This window comes from Ostrea edulis, chromosome 7 (assembly GCF_947568905.1).
Source record: "Ostrea edulis chromosome 7, xbOstEdul1.1, whole genome shotgun sequence".
Taxonomy (NCBI): Eukaryota; Metazoa; Mollusca; class Bivalvia; order Ostreida; family Ostreidae; genus Ostrea; species Ostrea edulis.
Genome location: NC_079170.1, coordinates 42,681,680 through 42,695,731, shown reverse-complemented (window position 1 = coordinate 42,695,731; position 14,052 = coordinate 42,681,680). Strand labels below are relative to the sequence as shown.

The 14,052-nt window shown below is 36.6% G+C and overlaps 1 protein-coding gene across 34 annotated transcripts in view; it reads right to left on the bottom strand.

Annotated features, from left to right (window-relative positions):
* Nucleotides 1-2,820: 2,820 nt before the first annotated feature.
* Nucleotides 2,821-14,052, bottom strand: part of LOC125656853 (filamin-A-like) — a 74,838-nt gene continuing 63,606 nt past the window's right edge. For 23 of the 34 annotated variants that reach the window (XM_056144461.1, XM_056144462.1, XM_056144464.1 and 20 more), the window contains 14 exons: nucleotides 13,270-13,443; nucleotides 12,557-12,718; nucleotides 11,789-11,992; nucleotides 11,186-11,338; nucleotides 10,204-10,332; nucleotides 8,819-8,872; nucleotides 8,078-8,242; nucleotides 7,566-7,667; nucleotides 7,085-7,353; nucleotides 6,132-6,252; nucleotides 5,816-5,986; nucleotides 5,339-5,554; nucleotides 4,783-4,980; nucleotides 2,821-4,451 (listed from right to left, as the gene is read on the bottom strand). In XM_056144461.1, the coding sequence (XP_056000436.1) occupies nucleotides 4,264-4,451; nucleotides 4,783-4,980; nucleotides 5,339-5,554; nucleotides 5,816-5,986; nucleotides 6,132-6,252; nucleotides 7,085-7,353; nucleotides 7,566-7,667; nucleotides 8,078-8,242; nucleotides 8,819-8,872; nucleotides 10,204-10,332; nucleotides 11,186-11,338; nucleotides 11,789-11,992; nucleotides 12,557-12,718; nucleotides 13,270-13,443 (2,306 nt within the window). In that variant the 3' untranslated portion in view covers nucleotides 2,821-4,263. The remainder of the gene's footprint in view (nucleotides 4,452-4,782; nucleotides 4,981-5,338; nucleotides 5,555-5,815; nucleotides 5,987-6,131; nucleotides 6,253-7,084; nucleotides 7,354-7,565; nucleotides 7,668-8,077; nucleotides 8,243-8,818; nucleotides 8,873-10,203; nucleotides 10,333-11,185; nucleotides 11,339-11,788; nucleotides 11,993-12,556; nucleotides 12,719-13,269; nucleotides 13,444-14,052) is intronic. The other 11 variants (XM_048887459.2, XM_056144467.1, XM_056144466.1 and 8 more) reach the window with 1 other exon arrangement.

Genomic DNA, 14,052 nt, shown 5'->3' with positions numbered 1-14,052 from the left:
ATATGAATGGATATATCATTCACGTATCAGTGTTGCTTTTCTTTCACCAATATTCACTCCAAGCATGAATTGTGGGCAAAATTTGGTTCTGGTTGGATGATATAGAGCTGCTTGTCTTGGTGAATATCTCCTCGGCGTAGATTGGATATATTGAGGTGTCTATCTCGTATATATTTAAGTTAATAACTATTTTCCGATTCGAGGTGAGCATGTGTCCCAGCTGCAGGCACGGCTAGGAGCTTGCTCCCGTTTTAAAAAAATGTAAACGATACTATATTTTACGAAAGCCGGATAGGTTCATTTTTGAAAGAGTAAAAAATATCTTAACTCGGTATAACCAGTTAATTATCTCGTTATAACAAGTTAGTATTTCGATATAACGAGTTATTTATCTCGTTATCACGAGTTAATATCTCGTTATAACGAGTTAATATCTCGTTACAACGAGTTTACTATCTCGTTATAACTAATTAGTATCTCATTATATAACGAGTTAATTATCTTGTTATAACGAGTTAATTATCTCGTTATAATGAGTTAATTATCTCGTTATAATGAGTTAATTATCTCGTTATCACGAGTTAATTATCTCGTTATAACGAGTTAATTATCTCGCTATAACGAGTTAGTATCTATAGAAATGTTATGGACTAATCCGAGATTCCTCTGACTCCAATCTAATTAAAATTAGATCTTTGATCCGCTCATGCAATCGCTACACAAATTAGCGATTGCATGAGCGGATCAAAGATCTAATTTTAATTAGATTGCTCTGACTCTCACCCCCGCTTTTATATTGTGACATGTGCTCCCCCGCACAATATAAAAGCGGGGGTAAAATTTAGAGGAATCTCGGATTAAAAGATGACATGAACATGTTTATTTCTACTTGCGAACAAATGAATGTGACGATATATGAAGGATGTTCGATATGTAATGTGTATTGTACGATATCTCGACAGCATTCGACTCAAATAGTGAAATGAACATTACATCCCTTCAAAGTATTCTCCGCGGTTTGAAATACTCTGAATCCATTTCTGAAATGCGTCACGGTACGCTGATTTAGGTAGACCTCTGAAGCACTGACTGATGGCTGAGCCAAGGATTTGTTGGGACTTGTAACGACGACCAGGTAAGAACTTTTTAAGTTTTGGAAAAAGGAAAAAGTCGCATGGGGCTAGATCTCGAGAACATGGTGGGTGTGGCAAAACGGTAACCTTCTCTGACTTCAAATATTGCTTCACAAGCTCAGATGTATGTGATGAAGCATTATCATGAAGTAGACGAACATGTCTAAATCCTGACACAGGGCGTCGTTTATGATAATATTTCTTGAGCTTTTTTTAGTACATCTCGGTAATACCGACCTGTAACACTTTTGCCCTTCGGCACCGTTTGTACGGCTATACCATCACATGAGGAGAATATGCAATAAAGAACCTTTGTGCTTATGGTTCTTTTTAACCAACTACAGGCCTTCTACCGTGTTTAGTTATCCATATTTTGTTTCCAATTTTTCTTACTGGTTCGAAATAGTGAACCCATGTTTCGTCACCAGTAACAATGTTTGCAAATTTTCTTTGATTGAATTTGGGAAGCATTTTTAATAATTGCTTAACGGTTTGTACCCGTACCCGTTTTTGGTCATCTGTCAATATATGCGGTATCCATCTGGCAGAAATCTTTCGTACTTTCAAAATACGCTTCAAAATGAAATGCACCCGCGATAGTGATATGCCAACAGCTTTGGCAATATCAAGAATCGTGTATCTGCCATCACTTTCAATTATTTCCCTGACTTTTTAAACATTTGCCTTGCCTGTTACAGTCACACTCCACCTACGAACTGTCTCATACATTTGTAAGATACCTTATCAGACCCATAAACTTCCCCCAAATCAGTAAAAATCTGCATCACCGAATGACCGAGTTTTGTACGAACCTCAATATCAGCTCCAATTTCTTCAATATTCTCAACCCGTTTTCCAACCATTTTTACAACACACAGGCACTTATATCGCTTTAAAAATGTTTCCTATACATTTGCATGTAAAACTTTGATCCCCTGTTGTGGACCTACCCTATCTACGGGAGCCATGATTTTAATAAACTTGAATCTGCATCATGTCAGAAAGCTGGCAGGAAAATTTGAACTTTTTTCCCTTTCCCCTTCCTTTCTTGAGGGGAAGATTTTTAAAGATTCTCTATAGATATTTGTACATAAAACTTTGATCCCCCCTTGTGGCCCCACCCTACCCCTAGGGCCATGATGTTAACAAACTTGAATCTGTACTATATCAGAAGCTTTCATGCAAATGTGAACTTTTCTGGTACAGTGGTTCTTCATAAGATTTTTAAATGACCCACCCTATTTTTGCATTTTCATTGATTATCTCCCCTTTGAAAGAGGCATGACCTTCCTTTGAACAAACTTGCATCCCCATTACCCAAGGATGATTTTTACCAAGTTTGATTGGAATTGGCCCAATGGTTCTGGAGAGGACGAAAATGTGAAAAGTTTATGGACAGACAGACAAAAGGTTATCAGAATAACTCGCTCGAGTTTTCAGTTCAGTTGAGCTAAAAATTACATGGTAGTTGTAACATCATCATGTCAGCCCCCAAATGAACCCACTTCTGTCAGCCAGCACAATTTTTTTTTTCTTTTGCATTTTTTAAAAATGTAATCATGTTTACATGGAACCTCTAAACTTCGTTGTGGGGTGTCAAAAGAATAGAAAATGAAAAAAAAAAAAAAAAAAAAAAAATGAACTAGAAACACCCCAACATGATTTTCCCCAACATCACACACTAATATTACTGTTTCAATAGATTTATTTTTATAATTCAGCTTACACAATAACAGTAGCAATAGAACTCTTTCTCATACAGGACATGCAACATCTAGTGGTAAAAAAAGTGGAAAGGGCAGCTCAATTATGACCACGTGACAATCATGCGAAAGGGGGTGGGGCTAAGCCTAACTATAGGTGTAAATTTAAAAAATAAAATACACGAGAAAAAATATGTACTCGTTCCTAGTCAATAAATGCCACGTTTTTCAACCGTTACATATGTAAACTAATTGAACTACATTTTAAATTTAAATCTGTATCAAAATAAATTGGTACATTGTGTAGAACTGGGTCTACAATTCTGAAGGTCACGAACAGGAATTGTGACAGATCTCGATAACCATGGTAACTAAAACTTGTGTATCTTAATATTGTATATCAAACTGAATCAACAATAAGGCTGCGTTATGAAATAATAATATTATGATAATTTAAAATATAATTAATTATACTTAAATAACAAGAAACAGTAATAAAATTACACCTAACAAAGAAAATTAATATAACAAAAAATGACGAAAAACAAATTTTTTTCTTCTTGTTATCTTGCAATGTAATAATTGCACATGAAGATTTTTGAGTAACAATCCATTAAAACATTAGTATTGCATTTGTTAACATGTTATATTACATACCTATGATAGTAACAAGACAAGATAGCAATCACATATTATCATACAGCGTATATATACATAAACTCAACCACTTAATACGCCCGTAATTCACGCCAAATATTGGGAAGCTCGTGTAGAGTTTGATGGAAGGGTATTGCAAAATATGATTTCTAAAATTCATACAAAATGACACAAAATAAAATCATTGGACCAAGTCCAAATGTACAATGTCTAACTCATGTCACCTTGCAGGTCATTAAATGGCAAGATGCACACATAGCACAATTCATATATAGTGCACTGCATATTAATTCGAACAATGCCCTCGACTCCCAAACATATAAATTTCTAGATTTATATAAATATTTGAGCATTTGATATGGATCAAGCATAACTGATAGAGCAGGCATGGAAATAAAAAAAAAATTCCCCACTCATTAAATTTGGGTAATAAGTATATATCCTTCCTACATCAGACACGGTGCACAGTATACTAAAATATTACCAACCTACCTAAAGACTGAGCACGCGCAGATCTAGTGTCTCGATTCGTAAATACTAGTATGCACCTAGCAATTATCAATCCTATGAAAACATATTAACATTTGTTTCAGCACCATTTTGAAATAGGAACTTGTTCTGTGGCTTTCAGATCTGTTGACATTCTTATGAAAATGTTACACATGAGATAAAAAAAAAATGTTTGTCATGTGATGAAAATAAATGAATATATATAATATATATTTTACGCCACACATAATTTGAAAAACCTAGAGAAATCCTCACACACTCTAATCAACATGTACACAAAATGGGCTGCCAGGGATTTGCTGGTCGCCCCACTTGACTATGAGCATGTAATCTCCACGCTCGCGGACGATGTAGTTAATTTTGTACACATAGCCTCCTTGATTTTTGACACATAGTTCTTCACATGGTCCTTTGGGGCCCATCATTCCAACAAACATCATGTTGTTACCTAGGAAACAATTAGCAGTGGGTATTACTAATTATTTACATACAGATGATAATTTTATACACAGAGATTGATGGCCTATCATCAAATGTTACAAGCAATCTGAGCATAAAACAAGATTTTACGTTTCAAAATCTTCTTTCCCAGATTTAACTCCCTGATGTGATGTATAGTGAAACACGGTTAAGTTTCGTTATTTTTTTATCATGGTGGAATAAACATCACATTGCAATAAACATGAATTCATTATAAGTATGAATTTGCTATAAGTGTGTTCGTTATAAGTATGAATTCGCTTTAAGAGTGTTCATTATAAGTGAAGTACTGTGCTTACCAGCTTGTGAGGTGTCCACACTAAACGTGGCCTGTTTTCCTCTGAATGCCTTCTTCAGACCCATTCCTTCAGCCGTGCATCGATTGGCATCTGACTGGAACTTCTGAAGACCACTAAACTTGGACATAACACTGGTCTTAGTGACTGTTTCCACGACAACGGAGGCTTGTTCATGGTATCCACTTGGTTTTCCTGGACCTGAGAAAAATGTCAAACATCTGGTCAATATCATGAATTGTTACACAGCTGACAATACAGTGTTCCCTTCTGTCTATCTGGTCAATATCATGAATTGTTACACAGCTGATAATACAGTGTTCACTTCTGTCTATCTGGTCAATATCATGAATTGTTACACAGCTGATAATACAGTGTTACTTTCTGTCTATCTGGTCAATATCACGAATTGTTACACAGCTGATAATACAGTATTACCTTGTGTGTATCTGGTCAATATCACGAATTGTTACAGTTGATAATACAGTGTTACCTCGTGTCTATGGACAATAACACCAAACAGAAAACATGAACAGTATAACAGAATGTGAATTCATACCTTCAATCTTGGCTTTGAATGGACTGCCAGCTATGTTGACTCCAGAATATCTGATGGTGATCATGTAATCTCCTGGGGCGGTGGGGCTGTACGTGAATTCATAACCCTCATCAACCTCTTTACACTCCAGTTTCACCTTAGAGGGACCCTCCACTGTGACAGCTAAAGCACCTGCTCCAGCATTACAGGTGTTCACCATGAATTTACAGGTCTGTCCTAAATACAGGAGCAAGGAAATCAGTCTCATATACTAAATTCAATTCTCTCTAAACTCAGTCATTTTATGTTGTGAAGGAAATAGTGTAACCACTATAAAGTATTGATATCTACCCCTAAAGAAATAACACTGTTCATTAATAGAAAAAACACAAGGTAGTACAATATCATCACTAGGGAGTATATTTCATGGCTGATTAAATATCAAAACCAGTAATATTCCATTTCCCTGTAGAGTTCTGAATCTGCTGTTGGTCCTACCTGTCTGTCCGGTGCGGAGACCGTCCCCTGAAGCAGTGACCATGCCTGGGTCAGCGTCCACTTTGCCGACCAGGATTCTGAAAGGACTGTCTGGGATATCGCACCCATCAAATGTTACAAACACATTGTGGACTCCATTTTCTCGGGGGATAAATCGGACTGCATACTCTCCTGATAACAAACATAGTTACTGTTACTAAATTGTCATTTTTTTAATTAGTTTACTATTAACGTAAGTAAAGAATTTATAGCAAAAAACAACCCGAGGAAACAAGTGAATTACAAAACGCACTAGACCAGACAGAGTTAGTCTTACCATCATCGATTTCCTGAATCAGAGCCTCTTCCTCAGTTCCTGATGGGGAGACAACTCTAGCTCTGAGTTTACCCTTCGAAGCACCATTATAGTTAACAACAAAAGCTGCTGGTTTTCCAACCTGGAAGTAAAAGTATTTAGGGCTTAAATAAAATCCTTGTCCAGCACTTCAGCATCATACTAAACATCCAGCACACATTTACAAGCCAAGTCTCTGATTCAATGAGAGAAAGCAAAGCAGACATTTGGGATGTCAAGATGATTTCCGCATTGCTCAATTATATCAATGCATTATACAGGAGCTGATGCACTACTTGGTGTAATCATGATTTGTCGTTTTGTTCTGTTTGATAATGGACGAATAGAGATTTTTGTATTTCTAGTGCAACCATAAATCATAGTATTCCTGCTTCACCACTAAATCCACTGACATAAGTACACTAACTCAAACTTAAGTAAAGTTTTAGGATAACAGGATATTTTTATTGGGTGGTTGAAAGTAATAGATATATGTATAATCGTCAGATAATGGTGAGAATGTTTAAGGCTCAAAGTGTATGGAATGATATTACCTGTTTAAAAATTCAGTTTGTACATTTATTGAAACCCCACTCAAACAATGAGAAGTAACTCCATCATGCTACAGCTGAGAGAAAATGGATTTTAAAAACACCTGCCTGACACATTCAATTTCATTTTCAAAAACATTTGGCCTGAGAATCAAACAGCTAATTTTGCCTAGCATTTAACTTATTTTCTACAATTTTCATCCTAATATTTCATAAATCTAAAAAAAAATGTTGAGCAGATCAAGGCACAAAAACATTTCTACTAGCTGACACCAACAACACCTAGCTACCATGTACAGCAAATGGGTAACTAAAATTAGATCCCATTTACTGCAGCAGTTGATTATTGTTCCAAAATTGCGATATTATGCAGACAGAACCTACCTGCAATCCCTTCTGTTGCAGAGCTGCCACGGACAATTTTCGAGCATCCCCAATGCTGGGTGTGACGTACACCTTGAATGGAGACTCGGGGATGTGCTCGTCGTTGAATTTAACTGACACCAGATACTCTCCTGGCTCAGTGACAACGTACTTCACACCACAAGAACCGTCCTTACGGTCATCAAAGTCCAGTTCAGCCTTAGAGGGACCCTCCACGGCGATGGACAAGCCTCCAGCTCCAGCCTCTCTTGTGTAGATGTTAAATTCACCTGGGAATTGAAAATAATTCTTTATGCAAGGCTTCATTATTTACCATTAGAAATCACTTCAAAGTTAAATACATTTAACAAATAGCACACCAAAAACCACTTGAACCCAGTCTGAAAATTCCCATTTCATCTCTGTCATTCTATCAGCAAAATTTTACATGATTACTTTTTACTACAACCGAGAAAATCCTTGATCCACCATAAAAACTTACATGGTTGGTTGATTTCTCCTTTATCCAGACCTGGACCAGCAGCATGGACTTTGTGTGATCCACCTCCAGTGATGGGGCCAACAGTGAACTCAAACGGACTTCCTGTAAAACAAAGCAACAGTGAACTCAAACGGCCTCTTACAAAACCTAGCAACAGTAAAATCAAACAGACTTCCTGTAAAACAAAGCAACAGTGAACTCAAATGGGTTTCCTACAAAATCTAGCAACTGTTACGCAGAGAACTCAAACAGACTTTTTGCAAAGCATTACAACAGTGGTCTTCCATTGAGTCACAATACTAAACATGAATAATATAGACTTTTTTTGGTGGCAAGTCATTCGACATAACTGAGTTAGTCTTACAAAAAACATTATAAAACACCAACAAATTTTGAACTGACAACAATCTCAACAATTTTAGACCTTCAATCTTCTTCGTATTAACGCTTTGGTTAATTCTGATTCTTAGTATAAATGTAAATTGCTAATGATTGGGTGACCTTTGACCTACCTGGGATGTGCATGTCCTTGTGTTTTACACTAACTGTGTGGACACCCATCTCCTTGGGAACAAACTTGATGCTATATTGGTTATCGTCCAGGCTGACTATGTCACACAACTCGGTCACACCAGAGGGACTAGTGACCGAAGCAGTCATATCGAAAGGACTGGTTCCTACAAAGATAGACAAGAATGCATCACTAGATGTATTCATAAAGATCTTGAGTGGTCAAGTTATGAACAAAACACATGTAAATACATGTAGTTCTGTGTCGTCAAGCTATAAACAAAACACACATGGAGTTCTATCAGATCAAGCACTTGCACATAGTGCATTTATTATACAGACAAATAAGTTTGTAACAGGAATATACACCAAATGCAGAATAAAACAAACACTGTCAGAATTCACACCTGTAAATGTAAGGTCAAAATTCACACCTGGAAAGACTAAAATAAGTGGATAAAACTAAACTAAACTAAAAATGGATGACATTATACTCTGCTTTTAACAAAACAAGCACATTGGGTTTCATACCAACAAAATTTGTTTCAGTGCTGGGTTTGAATGGGTTTGATCAGAATTTTTTGTTCCATAGGAGTCTGTATAATTATCTGAATATTGAATTTATCTTTTTTATGTTTCTTTAGTACTCAGGTATTTAGGGTAATTGTTGTCTCAGAGGAAGGAAAACTCCACAAGCATCTCCATGGTAACAACAACAAACTTTACCATGGCAACTAGTTTACCTGATGTAGTTTGAATTTCCTCTTGATAATGAGCGAATCTCGCAAAGAATGCGACTAAAAATAAATAATGCAGAACAGATTTTAACAACTCCTTTATGACAGTTATTTATATCAAATCATCTTCAAATTAGACAAGAAAAGTACTTTGATATGAAAAGAAATGAAATTTGCAGAAGTGCTTTACAAGGCACATAAAAGATTTCAATGAAGATTAACGAGGTTGTCTATGAATATCAGGGTCTGCATCAAAGCCTGCACGTAAATCAGATATGAATGGAATGTTTGCAAAATGAAAGTTAATCCAGGGGGAAGCTGCAAGTAGAGCCAGGCTTCTGATCCTCTGCCAACTTCCTGTGTAGTGCATCATGTAGAAGATCACTACAGCAGACAAAATGTTTGGACGAGATTCTGAACAAACATGCCTGTTCTCCCGCCATCAGTCTGTAGCACACTTAAAGAATTACATTAATTTCCTGATTCCAGATTCGAGGCCCTAAATTAGCGTGCGATTGGTGTTTATTTGATCTCACTTCTCAGCTTGTACACACTTTTAATTAAATTTTCAAATCTGTAGAACTAATGTTTGTAAACAACAAATGTTTCCAATAAAATGTCAATATACATCAGTCTGTCAGGGATTAGTGGAGGCTATACTAAAATACTGTATCTAATGAAACTACCAATCAACACATTATTTTTTCTGATGGACAATTTATCACTAATTATTGACGGTGTACATTTAATATAATTGCAGTATTTCAGATTTATATGTTGTATGTTTAACGTGTGGGATGTTGTATCACATCTTTATCAAAAACAAAGCTACAAAATTCACTTTCTTTAATTAGCTCATAAAGACATAAAATGAAGCATGGCTGCTATTTCTCATATAATATATACGATCTATAAAAATATAAATAGCCCAAGACTGCTGTGTTGCATAATTTGTTTCTCCTCTTCATTTATTCACTAATTTACAATTCTACTTATGCTTTCAACAAAACTGCTCCTCTCCTGACCCAAACAAGATAAAAATCTAAGCTCCACTTTAACCACTTATTTCCAGAATCTCTCGTGTCTTCATTTAAAAGAGAGCATCTCAACACTGCCAGTATCTACCCATTAATGAAATATTGATACCATTTTTCAAAAGAATGTGAACAAGGCAAAGGAACTTCATAGAGAAGACCCAGACTGAGTGAGCAGTTGTGTGAGTCTTTGCGAGTAATACTCGAGTACGGCCATTTATTTACACACAAATCATACATTGACACAAGTCTACGTAAGAACGTGAAGAACGACGTATCTTGTAGAGAAAACTGAGACTGATTCTACTGTATCGTGAGTACTTGTTTGAGTCTTTGTGAGCACGCTCGAGTACCCACCTGGAATCTTGAGACTGAGCTCACACTGACTTCCGATGTGAGTGATGTCGGCTGCCTCACGGTGGCGTGTAATTCTCTCCGTCATTCTGGAAGATGGTTCCCCACCGACGGCGACATTGAAAGGAGAACCTGTTAGAAACAAACAAATCTGGTCAGGACAGTTCTTATCAGCCAATCAAATCTGGTCAAGATAGTTCTTAACAGCCAATCAAATCTGTAAAGACAGTTCTTAACAGCCAATCAAACTTAGTCAGGACAGTTCTTAACAATCAATCACATCTGGTAAAGAAAGTTCTTAATAACCAATCAAATCTGATCAGGACAGTTCTTATCAGCCAATCAAATCTGATCAGGACAGTTCTTAACAGCCATTCAACAAAACAAAAAATATAGAAAATGTGTCATTGCACCTCTATGTGTATTGTCAAATACTGGTTTTCAAATAGATGACTTCCTTTATAATAAGAAATGTCTGCAAATTGTTATAAATTAGTGAGAAAGACAAAATACTCCTATGATTTTAATTTAAAATCAAGAAAAGAATCAACCTTTAATTTTTCAATAGTTGTTTCAAAAGTTCCAGAACAAATTGTCAATGAATAATTTCATTCACCAGAGAGTACCTGGTATATTGCTCACCAGAGAGTACCTGGTACATTTTCATCAAAACTTTATACCTAGTGCGGGTTCATAAGAACTTTATACCTAGTGCGGGTTCATAAGAACTTTATACCTAGTGCGGGTTCATAAGAACTTTATACCTAGTGTGGGTTCATAAGAACTTTATACCTAGTGCGGGTTCATGAGAACTTGATACCTAGTGCGGGTTCATGAGAACTTGATATCTAGTGCAGGTTCATAAGAACTTAATACCTAGTGCGGGTTCATAAGAACTTTATACCTAGTGTGGGTTCATAAGAACTTTATACCTAGTGTGGGTTCATAAGAACTTTATACCTAGTGCGGGTTCATGAAAACTTACCTGGTACGTGTTCATCTGAGAATTTGATGTTGACGATGTAGTTTCCGGGTTCTGTGGGTTTGTAAGTGACACGACATGAACCGTCTTCGTTGTCCAAACATTCGATGTCAGCTTTACTGGGGCCTTCAATGGACAGGCTTAGTCCACCATATCCTGTCACAAGACCAATGGTCAATTTAATCAAAGTCGATAATCAACCCTCTAATCCAAAATCTTTATTTGGTTTAATGTACATGCATGTACCCATTAAAAATAATGTGAATATTTTCATAAAGTCAAATTTTCTTTGTATGAGAAGAAATAGTGTATTGTTTGAATGACATCACCTTTAAAAAGTAGTGATTTAACAAATAGTTAGATTCTTGTGGTAATCTTGTAAACCTAATGTTTCTTTAACAGACCACTGGTCAGCCCCATTCCTTACTAAGCCTAACGTTTCTGTAACAGACCACTGGCCAGTCCCATTCCTTACCAAGCCTAATATTTCTGTAACAGACCACTGGTCAGCCCCATTCTTTACCTAGCCTAATATTTCTATAACAGACCACTCCTTACTAAGTCTAATATTTCTGTAACAGACCACTGGTCAGCCCCATTCTTTACCTGCATCTCTGGTATCCACCATGAATTCGTTCACTTCATTGGCCATGCCATTCTGCAGACCTTGTCCAGCCACCCTGACCTTGCTGGCATTGCCCAGTTCACTTTCTCCAACGATGATCTTGAAGGGGCTGCCATTAATATGTTGTCCATTTCTGAAGACATTGACTAAGTGTTCTCCTACCTCACGGGGTGTGAAAGAAATTCCTGAAATGTACACGTATGCACTATATGTCATGCTTTGATATAAAGAGAGACAGACAGACAGAGAGAGAAAGACAATAGACAAAGTGAGAGACAAAGAAAAAGACAGTGAGAGAAAAACAGAGAGAGAAAGACAGACAGAGACATGCTTCAACAGGAGAGAAACAGAGAGATGGGCAGTGAGAGAGACAGATACACGGAGAGAGATCGTACACGTTTATCCCACGAGTTGACATGGCGAATATGTTTGTCACAGTATGGAAAATAACACAGGTATATTTCATTTCGATGAGTCATACATTTAGCTATAAAACAACACATACGTATTCTAATTGATGTACAGTATACACATATACATTATATTTGTTATATTTCATGTTTTCATTATATGCTGTTGCACAATCTTTTTTAAACTTTCAGTTGCTACTGACAGCATACTCTACCGAACATACCCGAAAATACGCATCCTGAAAATTGTAAATAAACAACACAAAATCAGCACACGTTTTACAGTGCAAATCATCATCACACAATAGCCGTCATAACGGCACTACGGTCATTCCTTACCTAAATGTCCATTGGCTAGTCGTTTCAGCAGACATGGCTCCTCACGTCCAGACGGTGATCGGATGCTGGCCGTCAAGTTGTTGATGTCTTGTTCCATGACCTTCAGAGACACCTCACTGCTGCGGCCGATTTGGGCCTTTCTACGGGGCTCACCAGAAGTCGCTATAAAAAGAGAATGGCAAGGTGTTAATTGAAACTCAGTGAAGTTTACCAAATCAAATGTCAAGATTGTTGTGAATGAACAATTGGCAAATTACCACAATAGTAATAAAACAAAAATCAATATAGCGAACATTTCCTTACTATTTACTTTTTCAATCTTAGAACAGTACTACAGACTACATATATCACATGAACACCTAAACATGTTAACCCTGCATTAACTGCATTACACAAAGACAAAAATCATATTATCCTTTCAGATATTGTACAGCCTATGAGTTTTTAACTTATGATAAAAAATTTGATGGAAATTTCCTCTCCCTACCTGATTTAAGACTAATGTATGAAATATTGAGATGAAAAATTCAATTCCTTCAAAAACAAAACATGGCTCTCCTTCATGGGGGGGCTGTGTGCATGTGTGTGTGTGTGTGTGTGTGTGTGTGTACATGTAAATAGAATATCATGGTGTCATATCCACCCTCTCCTAAATCCCCATGAACAGTTATGCCTAACACTATCACAGTGTTGGAGTGATGATAAAAACTTACGACTGATCTTGGCAGTGAATGGTGACCCTGAGATGTGGCTATCTGCGAATTTGACGGTGATGTTGTACTCTCCTGGGGCGGTGGGGATGTAGCTGACGGTACAGGTTCCATCTCCATTGTCCACACATTTGATCTCAGTCTTAGAGGGGCCCTCAATAGCCAGGGAAAGTCCACCTAACGATTCACACAACAAAAGGTATTCACTAAATAGAGTCTGACATTAAACAAGGAAAGTCAATCTAACGATTCACACAAAAGGTATTCACTAAATTAAGTCCCAAATCAAATTCCTGCAAGGTATCCGTCTTTTAATCCAGCTAAATTGCAAAGGCTTTCAGAAATAAGCTGTTAATATTACACCTCCAGAAATCTCTACAAATATCATTCTAACATGGATGCTAATTTTAAGATCTGTGACAAACTCAATTACAAACCTAATTAAATGTTCATTCTTTAAATAAACATTCATATAAAAAGAAATGTTAAATAAAATCTCCTTTAGAAGTCCTTCTTGTGCAGAAATTCAAAACAAACAAAAGCAATACCCCCATACACCTACATCTATGCCTTTATCTATTGCATGTCAAAGCTTAATATCACTAAATGTCAGGGTGATTAGAGGGCAAATATGCTTCTCCTCAATAGAAAGCATTACATAACTGTTAGATTTCACACAAGAATTCCTCCCTCTCTCTACATCTATAAACCACCAACTTTTTTAAAACTACAATATTTTATGAAATATGGAAAATTTTGGTGAATTTTCTATGCTTTGTTGCTATG